Source organism: Musa acuminata, chromosome BXJ2-11, assembly GCF_036884655.1.
Source record: "Musa acuminata AAA Group cultivar baxijiao chromosome BXJ2-11, Cavendish_Baxijiao_AAA, whole genome shotgun sequence".
NCBI lineage: Eukaryota > Viridiplantae > Streptophyta > Magnoliopsida > Zingiberales > Musaceae > Musa > Musa acuminata.
The window spans coordinates 1,617,877-1,635,080 of NC_088348.1; the positions used below are offsets into that span (position 1 = coordinate 1,617,877).

The 17,204-nt window shown below is 46.6% G+C and overlaps 4 protein-coding genes across 6 annotated transcripts; 2 read left to right on the forward strand and 2 right to left on the reverse strand.

The window, feature by feature from the left end:
- The first annotated feature begins 3,293 nt into the window (after positions 1 to 3,293).
- Positions 3,294 to 3,812, forward strand: LOC135626267 (transcriptional regulator TAC1-like). Its single transcript, XM_065131456.1, has one exon. It carries the CDS (start codon positions 3,294 to 3,296, stop codon positions 3,810 to 3,812), a length of 519 nt encoding a protein of 172 aa, XP_064987528.1.
- A 1,381-nt stretch (positions 3,813 to 5,193) lies between these two features.
- Positions 5,194 to 5,817, reverse strand: LOC103970841 (transcriptional regulator SUPERMAN-like). The gene has a single exon (XM_065131457.1). It carries the CDS (start codon positions 5,815 to 5,817, stop codon positions 5,194 to 5,196), a length of 624 nt encoding a protein of 207 aa, XP_064987529.1.
- Positions 5,818 to 8,947: 3,130 nt separating this feature from the next.
- LOC135627719 (probable protein phosphatase 2C 37) lies at positions 8,948 to 12,909 on the forward strand. Its single transcript, XM_065133910.1, has 4 exons — positions 8,948 to 9,646; positions 10,019 to 10,372; positions 10,617 to 10,722; positions 12,413 to 12,909. The coding sequence occupies exons 1-4, from the start codon at positions 9,182 to 9,184 to the stop codon at positions 12,772 to 12,774; spliced, it is 1,287 nt and encodes a 428-aa protein (XP_064989982.1). The 5' UTR covers positions 8,948 to 9,181; the 3' UTR covers positions 12,775 to 12,909.
- A 266-nt stretch (positions 12,910 to 13,175) lies between these two features.
- Positions 13,176 to 14,945, reverse strand: LOC135627720 (uncharacterized). 3 transcript variants are annotated; one of them, XM_065133913.1, is made up of 3 exons: positions 14,590 to 14,945; positions 14,004 to 14,128; positions 13,176 to 13,863 (listed from the first exon to the last, which is right to left on the reverse strand). In XM_065133913.1, exons 1-3 carry the CDS (start codon positions 14,821 to 14,823, stop codon positions 13,242 to 13,244), a joined length of 981 nt encoding a protein of 326 aa, XP_064989985.1. In that variant the 5' UTR covers positions 14,824 to 14,945; the 3' UTR covers positions 13,176 to 13,241. The 3 variants fall into 3 exon arrangements, with proteins under 3 accessions (XP_064989985.1, XP_064989984.1, XP_064989983.1); XM_065133912.1 differs by having other exon boundaries at positions 13,176 to 13,866; XM_065133911.1 differs by having other exon boundaries at positions 13,176 to 13,914.
- Positions 14,946 to 17,204: the final 2,259 nt, after the last annotated feature.

The window sequence follows — 17,204 nt, forward strand, 5'->3', positions numbered from 1 at the left end:
TTTATTTATTCTAAGCAGATGACAGCCATCATCGTCACCGACTGTCCTTTCATGTGTTATGTACGTATAAGAAATATTGTCTCGGTTCAAATTTGGGCATTGCAATCATTAACCATACCAAACAAGCGAAGAGGACATGAATATAATAGCAAGAAATGCACGAATATAATAGCAAACGACAGCACGAGGTTATACTCGAATACGATATCATACACCATTCAACAATTAATAAGATATACTTCAAATAAGAGAAATCCATGCATCTTTCACATCATGTCACCCCGAATATATATATACATATATATAAGATGTGCTATCTACATTGAGGGAGGAAATAAAGAAAAAAATATTGATACATTTAATTAATATGAGCAAAGAAAGTAAAAATATAGTCGATATATGATGTAGAGATATAATTTGAACTTAGCTTATGTTAGGTGGAAATATGATTATTCAAATTGGATATAAAAACGGAGTCGATCAATATCTTGTTCATGGGAGTATCATATCAGGGATTCGAAAGACGTCTTACCTTGTAAGCTGCATTCGGGTAAATATGACAAAACCTCTTCGATACATAAGCTAACTTAGAGATTGAGATGTTGGTAAAGCATCGAGAATAATGAGCTAAAAATATTAATAGAATAAGAACTCTTTTTGGAAATGCACATGAAAAGGATCTTTATAGGGTGGTTTTTCGAATATTACAATGTGTATTAATGTCGAAAAAAGTCTTACGTATTTCTTTATCCGAGTAGAGTTGTGCTATGTAAAGTCAAGGGAACGTGCGAGAGCCATGATGTATTTCGAATTATGATCACATCTACCATATTCGACAAGGGTGCTATGGTCGTGACACCAAGGTGTCAATCATGTAATACTTAAATATTAACCATATCACTATTTTCCTAACAGATTATACTAGTGAAATTATTGATTTTTGGTATCACTTCCAATGTTATCAACATGAACTCTTTTGATCTATTATGATTTTATAATTAAAAAAATACATATAAGATATAAATTATTTGAAATAGAGAATAATGCAAAATATCATAAGATTAGATTAGAAATGGTGAACCGTGGGCTCTTCAATTGGGCCGGGGATTATGGGCTGCAACTAATAGTAGTAATTAGGTGAATTAGATATATATATATTATTGTTCTAATGGTAATGCTAAGTATATTTGATGCAGCGATCAATTGGATCATAAGACCACATCACAGGTTGGATTTGTGACGTCCAAATCCATATCCACGTCCCGCTTGATCTAAGATAACATATGGATTGGAGCTCTGTTCTTTGTGCCCTGTTTAGCCTTCCTTCGTTCCTTCCACACTAAGCAGCTACATCTCAAGCCATCCAACTCCATCGAATGGTGCCATCAATTTTCGAGTATTATCATTTACCTCAAAGTCAAAAAGAATGTTTTTATATCTCGTTTTAATTAGTTCTTAACTGCAAATATTTTGTCTTATCATTATCATCAATTTCAAAGTATGAAGTGTTTTGATAAGTAGCACTGACGTGAAAGGTTTTTATCAGTTGGTACGTTCACAGTACACTTTTACGGATGAAGGTGGGATTGATCAGAAGATTAGGGCCGTGTGTTGGATTCTTAGAGTTTCTTTTGATCCCCCCAAGTGGAGGACTTGTTCTTCTCTAGCCGCCATCAGATAGATCTCAAAGCCGCTTGTAATAAACAACAAGCTTCGTTCTCAAAAGTGGTCATCTGCTCCGTCAATCGGCCAAAATAATAATACCGCAACTGACCATTTCTTGGAGAATGAGATGCTGCTTTGCAGATGGCACGATGGGAGAGGAAGACACTGATAGCATGTCCAGAAGAAAGGATAATAACAGTAGCTGGAAAGGTGTGCGTCCGATTCAGATGACCAAATAGCTGAGTGCCGCCCTTGTACTTAAGTAATATATATTGCTTTCTCCGATTCTGAGGTCTCTCTCTCTCTCTCTCTCTCTCTGCTCCAACAAAGATAAACTACGCAAGTGGAGGAATGGATGTCGTCTACAGTTCTCGCTCGAACTTTGGATGAAGGTTAGACAAGCGAGTCATCTCCTTAGTCAAGCGAGAGACATCAACATATGCTGACAACCGCGGTGCAGATCTGCCAGTGTCCTCATCGGACCAAAAGTGTCATTTATTTTCACCTCTATTCGATTATGTAGTTTGTCGTTGTCATATTCTCTTTGGCCCTCAGCGGTCACCGGTTCCCTGTCAAGCACTTGTGGTATTCCAATGGAGTGCAAGAGCTGATAGGAATCTGCTGTTTAAGCATTCCTAATCCTCTTCAAATCAACAGAAGAAGGAGGGATGGTACTCTCTCTCTCTCTCTCTCTCTCTGCAAATTCTCACAGAGGCATTCAACTTACGTTGCTAGAGTTAGAGAGCCTATAGGCGTATAGAAGTGGCTCCACCATCATGATTCTAATCATAGGCGAAGAGGTTTCACGAATGGGTATGAACACGATCGAGTTTCACGTCAGGATCAGCTTCTGTTCAATGTACAAACCTTTCGAGGCTAAGGAAGTTATGAACGCACAACCTAATCTTGGAAGTTTAGCGACTACGAAGGCAAAGAGAAGTTACTGTATAGTGTCGGCCGCGTCAGAGCTCATAGCAACAACTCTCTGAGCCCACTGACCCTTGACTCCGTGATGTTGGCAGCGATCAGAAGTAGTATACCACGATCTGACTTCACTTAGAAAGGCAAGCATGGAATGCAGGTGCTGTGTTCTCTCACAGCATCAAATGGTAAAGACCACTCGTCATGTCTACTGAGGAACATGTAGTAGGTCATACCAGATCATGGATCTCTCACAGAACTAGTGTGAAGGGGGTCGCGCTGCGGTCGACGGTGACCTCTAAACATAGCGGATGCTCCATAACAAGTACAGTGGTGAAGACATCATAGGACTGCAGACTACGAGTTGAGGGTGTTCCGCCTCCATCCTGACCGCGTCAAGGGTACCAGCGAGAGAGCTACAAGAGCGTTCCCAAGCCGTAGCGAACAGCAACTGGAACGAGAAAGATGAGGCAGTGGGGGCAGCTCTACATCACAGCCGGCCGAATAGAATACTCCCCCAAAGTGGACATGAATCCGTGTTAGTTTCTTCCCCCCCTAGCTTTCCTTCATTCCGGACGTTCTACGATGCCCTTCCCTTGACCTTGTCGGTCGGCCACTCTACAAAAGCCCACCCTCTTCCTTCACCTCCATCCCTCGCTCTCGCCACAGCCATCCACTCTTCGGCAAAACCAATACAGAAATCCCTGATGGCAGATGGTCGGAACAAGGACTCGAAGCCCTCGAGCGACGAAACCGGTTCTGCAGAGCCGCGGATGGACGACAGTGGTGGAACCAGACGGCCATACTACGAGTGCACCTTCTGCAAGCGGGGTTTCTCCAACGCGCAAGCTTTAGGAGGGCACATGAACCTCCACCGCAAACACCGAACCAGGGAACGGCAGTCGCCGGCAACGCCTTCGGTAATGGAGAGGACCGAGGACGATTATGCTGGCAACAATAGTGCCTTCTGCCCTCACCCTTATGAGTCATTCAGGGGTTACACGTACTTCCCATCATCATCGTTATCATACAATGGCAGTGACGTGAGGATGGGCACGGACAATGGCTTACAAGCGCCATACGAGATGAGCCTCTTCGGCGGGGAGTTACGCATGGGCTCGAGCACACATGTCGATGGCCCCGTCGCCGTGACCGGAGAAGGAAGGAGGCAAGAGGTGGAAGACGCTGAACTGGACCTGGAGCTGAGGCTCGGTCATCAACCATAGCAGAAGTCAGTCCCATATAGACAGACGTATACACATATACAGTTGCTTATATACTTTTGTTGTGCTGTTTGCGTCATTATATTTGCTACAAGCAGTTGCCTGTGGGTCTTAATGATGAAACAAATCATACACTGTAGCAGCATAATAGAACCGATAAAAGTGGGCACAGTGGCGGAAATGAGATACAACTACTTTGGTGTTCATCATCCGAAATGTTTTGAGGTGGCATTCATGATTTGGATGAACTGATAGAAACCAAGGGTTTCTCTTGGTCGTCCTTCGTGTTGTTACGTCACTACAAGACGCAATGCAATCTAAGGTCTTGTTTCTGCTCGTTGCCATGCATGACAGGTGCTTGTGCGAGCGCCTCAGCTCCCCGTGTCTCACGCCGAAGCCCCATGTGAAGATAGAAATGTGCTACATCATCATCAACATCGATCGCATTCTGCATGGGAATGAATCATTGTTCTTCTTCTCTTCCTCTACTAAAGAATGACTGATTGGCCACCATGGACAAGTAGGGAGCTAAAGAGACTTCCTAGCCGTGTTAAGATGTGTTAAAAGGCCAAAACGTGCATCAATGTGATGAGATGAAATCTTCTACACAGAAAAGGAAATGATGACCTAATTCGCTGGTTATTATTAGTTCAAAAGGCCTCTTTGCTTTGCTTTACTGAGATGTAATGATCTCCTCTGGCTTTTATTACAATGTCATGTCCGGAGAGGGGGATTCCCAATCAACTTAAGTCTTCTCTTTCTCCTCGGATTGACACCTCTCTCCCTTGTTATGGAAACGGCCATCATGTCGTCCCTGCGTCGCCCAACCCCGTCCTGTAGAAACATCAACGAGAGAACGACACAACGTTTGCAAGAGTCGACGTGTGGGAAATCTGAAGTATGTGAAAAGCCATTTGATGGTTTCGTCTTCTTGTAGAACGCATAGTTGTGTACATCTTGGTATTGTTTGGAGAAGCTTTTGTCCATCTACTGGTCCAAATGTCACATTGTCCGAACTGAGGTTCTTTTGTTTTCTTTTCACCGGAAGGAAGAACATGATCAATGTGATTTCTCGGGTTAAGCCAAATAATGTGTCTTCATGCGAGGGGCAATCTATCCTCGAAAAGGGTACAAAATTCATAAGGAGAAAATGCATGCGATTTATATCATCGATCATCTTTATGAGTATGACGAAAGCAAGTATATCATTGGAATCTAGCTTCCACTCGTATATGATCATTCCATCTTCCTTCCAATGTACTAAAAGGTTCTTCACTTAAATAGAAACTCCACAAGTAGATACTGAGTCAACACAGTTCCTCTAAGTACAGTAGACACAAAGCAAAGTAAATAAGATAAACTGAGATCAAGACCCAGACATGCATTAGTAAGTATACCCGAGTCGAAGCTCTAGATCAAGATCATCCACGTAGCCATAATCTCCAGAAACTCCCATCTCCAAGTCCAGGCTCACTACTTTGCTGCCTTCTTCATCGAGATCCTTGAACTCTTCAATTCCAGACAAAGCCTTCCCTGTTTCCATGATCTTCAAACCTTCCCCTGTTGATGTAGAAGCTGACGAGGGAGATAGATGGATCAGAGGAGAAAGCTCAGAGGGAACCTTGCAGGTCACCGGAGTGTGCCTACAATTTCCGGTAGCACTTGAAGGTGGAGGCATGTTAAGATTGGGGATAGGGGCACTACTAAGATTAGGGTTAGGGTTTGTGTTGAGAAGTGAGGGACCCGACGGTGGGGACTCCCTGAGCCTAGCTTTATCCCTTCTGTGGACATTCATATGACCCCCAAGAGCCTGAGCTGACCTGAACTCTCTCCTGCAGAAGCTGCAAGAATATGACCTTTGGGGCCATGAGAAGCCTCCCAGAGAGCCACCGGAAAGGGGGGCCCCTCCTCTGCCGTAATGGCTGCAGCTCATCCATGTCTCCTTCCCCTTGCTGTTGTGGTTGTTGCTGTTATCGTCGTCTCTAGTGCTTCTAACATATCTTTCCATTCTTCGTACACAAAGACCACAAAAACCCCAAGCCTTCCAGAACCAGCTCTCTTAATACTGCGACTACGACAACAGCAGGAACAAGAAGAGGCCTTCATCAACCAGCTCTCCTAATGACTTCCGAAGTGGGACGCATATGCTAAGAGAAGGCAAGTACACAGTACTTACTCACCTGAGGGCAGTGTAATCATGATATAGAGTCGGGTCTCTGTCACTCTCCTCGGCCTCCGCTGTGACATTGGTGTTACCTTTTGGTTGAAATTGTTGCGATTATTATTTCATCTGACATGAGAGTAATGGGGCTGCAGAAGTGCCCATCAAATTCTAACCCCGAAACTGATAATCCCATTCGCGGTACCACCTGCAAGTGTCTGCTACTGTAAATGGTCAACCTTTCGCAGATACGGCTCCCCTCCATCTGCCACCTTATACGCTTTGCTACTTCTGTGAGCGCCATGTTCTAACTCTTTCCATGACTTCTCTGGCCTCTGCACGTGAGAGGAATGGGCATCGGGAGAGGGTGAGGGGATGAAGTTTTGGAGCTTCTTCTACGGAAGTGAATTATATCGGTATTCAAGTGTGCCAACAGGCTCGTTGGAGCTCGCATGCAGGTGTCAATTCGAGATGGACGAGCTGTGTCCGTGATCCCTCTGGGCGTGGCCATGCTACATGATGGGATGACGTGGCAGCCATCAATTGGAAGTCGATAGTACCGGGACCCGCAATCCAATCAATGCTCGAGCACAGGGATGTCGGTGTCACTGCAGCGTGCGTGGGTATCAGAGCGAAAGGTTTTGAGTTTGAATCTCCGTGCCATCTAATTTCCATTCTTATTAAGCATTTGCTTCTCTATCTCATTAACTACAAACGCTGTGTGCTTTAAGAAGTCTCAGGCGTGGTTGCGAAGCCCATATGTGGTTGGAAAAGAAGAAGAAGAGAGGAAACGAGTCATTCACTCATCAACATCACTACGGTCCGAATTGGTCAAGATCAGCAATGGTTGCCAGCATCACTAGAACCTGTGACTTCGTAGGGCAAGGTCGACAGCAACCTATCCCTAGAATTGATCCAGGAAGGACCAAAGGATCCCTCAGCAGAAACCCTGAGCTTCAGATTTGGGAGGCAGAGACGCCCAAGTACATGCACCCTTCGTTTGCTAGATCCATGTCTGTTTCGATTAGGATGGAAGGATGACACTGCAGATGTTACCCAGCACAGATTAGCTTTGCTTCTCGGTCACTCCATCCCAAAGTACTGCATCTCATAGCAATCTTTTGTACACCTCAGGCCGAAGTCCTCCAAAAACCAGAATGAGATTGGAACAAGAGTGATGGGAAATCTAACAACCATGTTTCTTTTGAGTTCTTTAGTCGATGGAGTGGGGGTGGGGAATCTGGTCTAGATGGAACCTGTGGACCTCGGCTGAGCCCCCCCCCACCCCCCCAACCCACACGATTGGTTAAGGTGTCATTTCAACCGTCGTAGGCAATCTATCAGTCTTTTCAGCGCACACACACACTGCCATCGATGAATCTTCCAATTCATTCCCCTGAGACACATTTCACATGCTTCTCTTCCAGCTGACGGCATCGCCTGTGGTTGGTGGTAGAGAAGCTCTGTGGTCTTTGTGTCACGAAAAGACCTACAAATTAGTGAATCCACTCACTCAGTATATATGCCAGTCTGAGCATGACAAATTGCTACGAAAGACCGACTGCTATCTTTTTACAAAGATGGGTCGACCATTTCATTCAAATGTAAAGTTCTTATGAGTAATACATAACGACGGAAGAGAACTGCAGCCGTGAGCTACAAACGATTTCTTTTTCCAAAATAGAGAATCGAGTGAGTAGCCTGTGGAGATCAGAGAACATATTTTTGTGATACAGATGCAAAGCTTTGAGACTTGAGCTTATGAGTCTCTCTCTATCCATCTATCGAAACGTCATGACGATTAGCGATCTGCCATTAAACTTAAGCTCATCATATTTACCTTCCAATATAAATCGTCACTACTCCGATCTCCGACCCTTTTGCTCATCAGTACATTCCGGTACGAATCCAACCCCACCAGATTTGAATGAATCCTCCGAAGCCAATTCAAATTGTCCACGGCATGGGCATTCCACAACGTCGGCACCAGCCATCGCCGTCCGGGACCGCGGAAGGTGGACGGGACCCACCGGTTCCCACTATCGTGGATCCTCGCCATTGGCCAGTACATCGAACTCCGCCGTGACCCAAAGCACACCGGTCCCTTTTACACGCGTCCATCCTCGAGCCACCCGCGACACTCATATTTCTATTTATTCTTCATAGTATCGTCGTCGCAATGAAGCCGCCTCCGTGTCAGACCTGCTACGGATCTTCTCCACGAGTGCTCCTAATTTGGAAAATCCGGTTCATGGATGGACGCCATTGATCTCTATCCACTGAACCAACGGTTGGATCTTCATCAAATCAACAGCAATTTTGTCGGTAAGACGCCGCGGACAGCGGACTTGACTCTCACGGTTGGTCGCTTTGTGTGCGCCACGTCACGACTTGGCAGAGCTACTGGAAGCGGCGTACCATATGCTTCTTGTCGCTGATCTCGGTTGAACGGTTCAACCATGGTTCGATCATAAGTCAAAATATGACTTAACGACGATAATACAAAATTATTTAGTAATTATTTATTACATAAATATACGAAAACTATGGAATGTGAATCGTGTGTGCGATGGATGCGAGCTAGTTTTAGTAGTAAATGTATTACGTTGGAGAAGATTTATTTGAGGTCAATCAAATTCAACAACTTAAATGCTTAGCGATGGGCTTAAAATCCGACCCATCTTCCTGCCTTTCTAAGTGAGATGGCACTTATTATTTTCTTCATCACGTGGAACGCTCGTGGCCAGAACTTAGTATGGAAACCAGGACTTTGGGTCTAATAAAGAAATCAAGTGTTCCATCGTGGAACGTAGTGCAGAGATGTGAAGCGAGAGCAACACCTCGATGGCGACGCGGTGTCCTAACAAGGTACACGTGTCCACACGTCGCGGTCGGTCACGGCCACCTCGAGCTATCATCGACGGCAGATAACGAGCACCTGCCTCTCTCCAATAATAACTAATCTAAAACAAACGAAAAAAGGCGCACACTGTATCCCTCCCCCGTCCCTTCAATTTCCTTCATGCTTGTTTCGGGAGACGCTCCTTCGCCCTTTCCCTTCCCTTTGTTCGATTGAAGAAACAGCCCAACCCCCACCACTTCTCCACACGAAACCCACATGGAGGAGATGGTCGACGGCGGAAATCGCTTCTTGTGGCCCCCTCCCGCCGGTCCCTGCCGTTAATGACGGGCGGCTTCCTGCGTCGAGAAGATGGGCAGCGAAGGCGACTCCCCGGAGAACTGCCCCGAGGCACGGCGCCAGCGGATCGAGATGCGGATCCTCGGGGCTGCCGGAGAAGGCGCTGGACCGCCGAGCCGGAAGAGAGCCGGGAAGCTGCGGGAGGCCCACGAGGAGCCAGAAACCTCAGGATTCTCCGTGAGCGAGAAGCGGAACCGGTTCGCCGATGGCGGCGCTCCGTCTCCTCGTCCGCAGAGCTCCTCTTTGGCGGTGTCGTCGTCGTCTTCCACGTCTTCGGCTTCTGACGGAGAACCTGTCTCTCTGGCGATCGGGTCGACTTCCGGGTCGGTGCCGGCGGTGGCATTCGGATCGATATCGCTTGCCGGCCGGTCGAGGGAGATGGAGGACGCTGTATCCATCCAGCCGGATTTTTTCCGGGCGGAAGGAGGCCCCTCGATCCATTTCTTCGCCGTCTTCGACGGCCACGGTGGCTCCCACGTAAATTTCTAAGCCCGACCTCTTCTCGCCGTTTAGAACTACAATATGTGTTTGATGCTTTGAAAGCAAACAAAAACACCGGTCGTAACAAAATTCAAACACCAACAGCAAGTTTCTGGTTACCTTCCGAATTTTCTAGAATATACACTACATGTAGGAGTTATGATTTTGTTTCTGTAACAAAATGTTGGTAATTTAGCAGTAACAATTTTCTCTTGGTCCTCTCTATGAGAAACCGCTCGTACACTATTCGTGGCCTTGTGATCGGCAATCGACGGTGATCACCGACGTCGGAAGCCATGTTTCCAGCTATTGCAAGCGGCGATTTGGATGGTCGTAGCCGTCTGATGAAATCTCAACCTCGCGACGCAGGTCGCGGCTCTGTGCAAAGGGCAGATGCACGTGCTGCTGGCGGAGGAGCTTGGCCGGGCGGAGACGGAGACGGAGAGGGAGAGGGACGCGGAGGCGGAGGAGGCGCGGATAAAGACGGCGATAGGCCGGAGCTTCGCGCGGATGGATGAGCTGGCGCTGATGGCCTGCGCGTGCGGGACGATCGGGCTGCCGCCGTGCGGGTGCGAGCGGTCGGGAACCGAGTCGGAGATTGTGGGCTCAACGGCGGTGGTGGCGCTCGTCGGGGGCGGCCGACTCGTCGTCGCCAACTGCGGGGACTCGCGGGCAGTGCTTAGCCGAGGCGGCCGCGCGGTGCCGCTCTCCGACGACCACAAGGTTAGTCCGGTGGCATTTCTTGCAATTATGATGGGCTCCTGAGGGGCATTTTCTTCCGTGCGATCAACGTCCGCCACGTGGTTTGCGCGACGAGTTGGCAGATGATTACGGTTAATTCCTTCCTGATGTGACTGGTGTCATCCGGGTGGACACGTGGTTCGACAAGATGTTTCGGTGACGAGATTCGGGAAATTTGTGGTACATCGTGTGTCTTACGGGCGGGTTAATACTTCATTTTTGGCAGCCGGACCGACCGGATGAGCTGGCGAGGATCGAAGCGGCGGGCGGAAGGGTGATTTATTTGAACGGGGCACGCGTCTACGGCATACTGGCCATGTCACGGGCGTTAGGTACGAGATATACATTTTGAGCTGCCGTCTCTTTCCTTAACTATTGGGTATAGAACGAGTCTGATGGTTTCACTGAGTTGATCAATCTACTCTGCTACTCTGTTGAATAACTTCTTGGAATCCTACTAAATGTTAATGGAGCAAATAAAATTATGAAGCAAAATTTAATGCACAAAATTTAAAAATTAATGCGAGATTCATTTGCTAGACAAATCTGAGAGTAGAAGAAGTACAAGGGCAACTTTGGTGGTCTTGACACTTTGAAGAACAGGGGTGATTGACTCTAACATTGCTCAAATTATATTAAGGACATTTGGAAATCCTTGTGAGTAGAATACCACCAATCTTTGAATTTAATATGCTTTTCCTTTTCTAGTAGTGGTTATTGATGTGGGTAGAATTTTGTTTCTTACATTGCTCAAATTATAATAGGGACATTTGGAAATCTCTGTGCGAGGAGTACCTCCAATCTTCGAATTTAATATGCCTTTCCTTTTTGTAGTGGTTATTGTTGTGGGTAGAATTGACTTACAACTGCTCGGACACATGGCGCCGTGGAGTTTCAGATTAGACTTCCTCGGTCGACCAAAAGATAGTAGATTTGTAGAGAAACTTGATGCACCCGAATTAGACTGAGGGTTGCAATTTTGAATTCTTAAGCTATCTCCTTATTAGGTTGACCCTCATTTAGTGGCCCTTTTGAGGAATCCGGCTTGCACTGGGATTCTATATCTTAGAAGCACGTACTCGTCTAAGTAGTTGTCTATTGATTGCACTCATTTATTCGTATCTTAATATTCTAAATATCTTTGCTTCGAGCACAAATCAGGATGAGGAAGACCTTGCCAATTAGATCATTACAAGGAGTCAGCCAGCCATGATTGGTGGTGAGCCACCGCCTCTTAAAGGTACAGTGGAGGTGGGAGCCCTGCTAAAATTACACTTAAAGAGGTGGAAAATTTACTTCTCATGATTGAGATGTAGTGTGCCTCCATCTATTTGGATCCACCCCATTGTATAGTTGAAATCTAATTTTGCCTCTATTAAGCCTAATATTGTGAGAATAGGCTGCGAAGAGTATACAAGTTGCACCCTAAGAACTACCTAGACAAATTGCTATACGGTGTAAGGTTTTGTTTGATGAGGAGAATGATATATTTATGTTGAAGTTAACCCCGAGGAAGAGGAAGCCTTTGGTGGATCATGGTAATACCTTGAAAGTATGAGTCTGCCATATAGAATATGAGCAAAGGGAGGACCCCTGAATGTCTCAACGACCATTGTGACTCCTGTATTCCAATAGAAGCTCTTGTATTCTGATAGTGGAATTTGGTCAGTGTGGAATCTACTTTTACTTTAAGCAACCAGGATTCTTCTTGTGTTCATTGTTTGCCGTCACAAACTGCTTATAAGCACATCGTCATGTTATTATTACTGAGAACAATATTTTCTGCGCTTATAAAAGATGTATTTTCTTTTTTCAGTTTTATTAGATCTTTTTTTGGTAAGATAACATACATCATGATTCTTCATTCGAACTTATATTCAAGTGTGTTGTATTGTGTTTTCAGTTTGCTTCTCTGTTTGTATTTCTGGTTAAGACTACCGCAATGCCTGCCCAAATGTGATTCTGGATCTGTATTGTTTGTTGCGTGTATCCTTACGTAATCCATGCTTTGCACCTTCACAGGTGACAAGTACTTGAAACCCGCTGTGATATCTGAACCGGAGATCCGTGTGGTGGAGATAACAGCTGCAGATGAGTGCCTGATCATCGCAAGCGATGGCCTGTGGGACGTCCTGCCTAATGATCTCGCATGTGACGTGGCTCGACGGTGCTTGGAAGAAGCAGACCCAACAAGGGGATCCGAGCGTCTCGTCCACGAAGACGGTGGTGATACGGCAGGTGACCCGGAGAAAGAACACGCATCCGACGCACGCTGCTCTCTTGCAGCAGCACTGTTGGCCAGGCTTGCTTTGGGGAGGAGAAGCGCTGACAATATAAGCGTAGTTGTCATTGACTTGAGAAGAACTCGAGGACGGTCTGCTTGATACAATGAATTTGTATCGTCTGCTTGATATAAGCGTAGTCGTCGCTGACAATATAAGTCTTTATTGTCTGCTTGATACAATGAGTTTGTTCGATGGATCGAAGGGTTTACTCAACAAGGAAAGAAATTTGATGAAGAGTTGTCCGGACAAAGTGGATGCGAATGAAAAGGTTTCGTCGAACAACGCCTCATTTCCGTTTTGACTGCCAAGTCATTATTTCTTTAACCGGCACAGATGACGAGCGTGGCGAAGATACTAAAGGAAAATGCCAAATAGATTTGATTGTACGTCAACTCGTGCAGAGCTGACGTGGTCAATCATTTGACTGATGGGGGCACACATGTGATTCCGACTCGTCCGACTTCAATGATGGTGAGCAGAAAAATGGTGATCTTAACACATGCAAAAAGATTCTTAATCCATATCTCGAGGAAACACGGTTCAACGAAACAACGTCAAGACGTACATCAAAGCAACGACTTGAGGGACCGAGCTTTCATCTTCCTCCTCCCCCTCTTCCTGCAACTCCTCTTATTCCCCTCACTGCCGCCGTCGTTAAAGCAGTCTTCGTCGTCGCTGTCCTGGTCGTCGCCTGCCACCGCAGCGTCATACCCGTTCCCGGACTCCGAATACTCGTTCCCGTCGTCTTCGTCGGAAGCATTATGGTCACACTGATCGCCGTTGTCACTGCTACCGCCTCTCATCTTTCCTCGCCAGGGACCGAACCCGGAGTAGTAGTAATAGAAGTTGGAATCAACACCAGCTATGTCGGTCTTCCTCTTTCTACCAGCGACGCCGACAGCGCCTTCCTTCACCGATTCCGCGACCTTTCCATTGCTATGGGTGCAGCTGTAAGAGCGAAGCTGGGAGAGATGGTAGCGGCAGAGGGAGTGCGGGTGCTGCGCAGTCCGCTTACAGTGCCAACCTTTGCCGTCGCTCTTCTTGCAGTTCGCACTGCCCTTCATAACTGCAGCAGTTCCTCCACTGGTGTTGATAACCTTGTCTTTCTTCTTCCTCTTCACCTTCGCCGTGACCTTCTTCCGTGCTTTCCCTTCTGCCTTGCCGTCTAACCGGTTCATGCTCGCTTCGCTGCTGAAAGATATTTCGCTCTGTGCCATGAGAATCGACAGCTCCAATCCTCTCCATGTCCCATGGTTAGGGCAGTCGAGTGAAGGAGAGATAGAGGTGGACGAGGACGAGAAGGATTCAAAGCTAGGTTTGATGGTTACCTGTCAGGGAGAGAAGCTACAGCAGCAGCCTCATATTTGATGCGATTCCCCATAATGCCCTTGGATTCTTCGACTTCGTCTTTTACGCCATTTCCCAAGCTGCCCCCGTCTTCCTCCTCCTCTTCCTGGCAATACTTACTTAGCAGGTCGAATCCCGGTCCAAGAAGGAACAAAAATCCACAAAACAAAGCGAAGAAGAAAGGAACAGAAAAATGAGATCGGAGCGACTGCTTGAAACTACCGATCGCTCCCCTCGATCGATTCGAGAATCTAGGGTTTGGTCTTCCGGATCTAATTTCCTTATCTTAAATCGACAGCGAAACTTGTAGAAATAAATCCTAGCAGAAGAGGCAGATAACCTACTGGTAGTAAGTACTTCCCCGTCCCAACCTTACAGCAGATTTATTTCGAGCATTAGGATGAAGACGAAGAAGAAAGAGAAGGAAACCCTAACTCTCGGAAGCATTATGGCTAACAACAGACGAAGAGAAGAGAAATAGCGCAGATATATTCCATATTTACATTGAAGGCAAGGGGTTTAAGACCCAAAGTTAAAGAGCAGGAGAGGGAGCGGGATAGATCTTACCTGATCACAAGAAGCCATGAGGTCGAGGCACAACAAATCATCCCAGGGGGAGCGGTTCAGCTCACAGAGGAGCCCGACGGAGGAGGAGGTGGCGGCGGCAGAGGATGTCTCGGACTCCCACGATCGCGGCTGGGGCGGCGGCGAGGGAGACGAGGCGAGGCCGGCGGGAAGCGGGGGAGAAGAGCAGACGGGCGGCGTCCCCAGCAGCCGGGCGGCGCATTTCCGGATCCGCATGGCCGATCAACGGCCGCTGAGCCGATCGGCGATGAGGGACGATGGATGGGGCGGTGCGCGACACCAAACGGGGGGGTGGGGTGGCTTCCTTCTCGCGGCGGAGTTGGAGGCCGCTCTCGATCCATCCCTTTTGATACTTGACCCTCTTTTTCCTTTTATTTCAGGTTTAAGGCCTTTTTCCACTCGAACCGAAGATTTGGTTGGCAGATCGCCACGTACCTATTTCTCGTCTTCCGGCAAAGTTACCAGCCTTCTGATTGGAAAATAATCGTGGGACCCTTCGGGTCCCAGCTGGTCGTGTTCGTTTGACCAATCCTAAGGCCGTTAGCGCATTGTTGTCGGAACGCGCAGCACCGTCTTCGGGAGTATGTTTCGATCTGCATATACAGACAATATATATTGTTCTGGTGGACGGCATGAGAGCTTTTCTTTTACCAGGGCCCACGAGGTTCGGGTGAAATGACGAAGATGCCCCCCACGACTGCGCAGTGCTCAGTGATTTCATGTGCGATCGATATCGTCTTGTAACCTTGTCGATGATGGTGGGCTTGTGGAGCTGCAGGCGCAGCATGTAACCTGGTCCGGCTCAATCCACGGCGCAAAGGTTGGTGGCCCCAAAGTATTCCCACCTTCCATGGTCAAATTCTTTAGGTGATTAGGATTCTTCGATAAGTTGTGTACATATATGTAGGTAGCATTGGTGAACTCAACTCTTTCCATCATCATCTTCCATCTTTTACACCTGCGTATACGCAACAAAGACTGACGCAGGTGGCACAATCACGCCATAGACGAAAGAAGAGAACCAGTCTTCTTTTATATATATATATATATATATATATATATATATATATATATATATAGATATAGATATATAGAGTTCTTCCCGTTGTTATCAGATCGATCGTTCCACTGCTACCGTTCTCGTCGTCAGGTACTCGTTGTCGTCGTTGTCATCATCATCACTCTGGGCAGAGACCAGGTCCTCTCTCTGGCGTCTTCTTCAACTGCTTCCTCCGTCTTCCCTTGCAAAGGCCCATATCCACAGCAATGGTAGCACTACACATTAGAGAACCAGCTGCCTTCTCCGTCAGACGCTCATGGTTGCATCGCCCGCCAGTCCCATGGATCAGCTGTCGGAGGAGTAGCTTATTGACAATGGAACCTTGAGCTCCGCTCATCACCAGTCCAACTTGCTTTCTACTCCCTAGAAAAACTTATCGGTTTTAATTGCCTGACGAGTTGTTTATTGTCTGAGTCGAGTGTTCCCAGCTTAAACCCTAACTTCGTGGAAGTATGGAGGGGGAAGCCGTCAGACAATAGGATTCTACCCACTTCCTCCTTTCCTCGTTCTGCGCCGAGCCCAAACACAGAATAATACTTAAATAGTGTTCATTAGCGTTAGCACCACTCGTGGCCTTCCGGCACCTGCCGCTGCTATCTCCTGCTACGTACGTCGGTGGTGGTGCCATTACCTATGCAGGAGCGAAACTGGCTGAGGTGGTGATTGCAAAGCGTGTGCGTCCTGCGCCGGCATCTTACAATACCAACCCTTACCCTCCCTCTTTGTGCATGTATTGAGTTGTTCAGTGACTTCTTTCGATTTCTTCCTTCGCTGCATCCCCTCCTCGTTCATAAGATTTACTTCGGTACTGGTTGCTTGCTTGCTCAGTAATATATAGAGTGGGACAGTCATGTGTTGAACTGACATGGGCGCTGCTGCTGAGGATGCTTGTGCTAACCTATGGATAGGAGGAGCAGACATGAGCAGGACTTTGACGATGGTCATTTCCCCATATGGACCCCGCCGTTCTGCCCTTGTTCGATTTTGATTCCCTTTCCAGAATGCCCTCATGTTCCTCTCGTCTTCTTCCTGCAAGCAGAGGCCTCACCACCACCCATAATAATGTTTAGAATCCCGAAAGAGTTCAAAGAGATTTTTTGTTTAGTAAGAGAGTTAAAATCAATATTACAAAACAAAAAATTATAAGCACGATTTCCTACAAATATATATATATATATATATATATATATATATATATATATATATATATATTATTTTAGGTTATTTCTCAAATAGTTATCACATTATGATTCTTTTTAATTAGACTCATAATTCAAAAACTACTCAACTTGTCCCTCCTTCTTGTCATATTCTTCATTGTTGTTGGTTATCTCGTTGAATCCATCATCACTTTCACCATCGCTCTAAGTCCTATACTACATCTCTTTCCCTTTGTTTTGTCAAAAGTCGTCGCTCATAGCCTTTGTACAAGAGAGGATTAGGGTACGAGGGTCATTGCCAGCCTTTTGCTCTGCTATTGCCTCCTTTACCTCGTTGGAGCCAACGTTTCCAAGCAAAGGGCTCCTATTGATCATAT

Excerpts from the sequence above, each read along its gene's own strand:
- LOC135626267 (XM_065131456.1), top strand. The coding sequence starts at position 3,294 with ATGGCAGATGGTCGGAACAAGGACTCGAAGCCCTCGAGCGACGAAACC.
- LOC103970841 (XM_065131457.1), bottom strand. The coding sequence starts at position 5,817 with ATGGAAAGATATGTTAGAAGCACTAGAGACGACGATAACAGCAACAAC.
- LOC135627719 (XM_065133910.1), top strand. The coding sequence starts at position 9,182 with ATGGGCAGCGAAGGCGACTCCCCGGAGAACTGCCCCGAGGCACGGCGC. Across the intron at positions 10,373-10,616 it reads CGCTCTCCGACGACCACAAG|CCGGACCGACCGGATGAGCT; the intron begins GTTAGTCCGGTG and ends CATTTTTGGCAG. Across the intron at positions 10,723-12,412 it reads GGCCATGTCACGGGCGTTAG|GTGACAAGTACTTGAAACCC; the intron begins GTACGAGATATA and ends GCACCTTCACAG.
- LOC135627720 (XM_065133911.1), bottom strand. The coding sequence starts at position 14,823 with ATGCGGATCCGGAAATGCGCCGCCCGGCTGCTGGGGACGCCGCCCGTC. Across the intron at positions 14,129-14,589 it reads TCATGGCTTCTTGTGATCAG|GAAGAGGAGGAGGAAGACGG; the intron begins GTAAGATCTATC and ends AAGTATTGCCAG. Across the intron at positions 13,915-14,003 it reads GTAGCTTCTCTCCCTGACAG|AGGATTGGAGCTGTCGATTC; the intron begins GTAACCATCAAA and ends TGGGACATGGAG.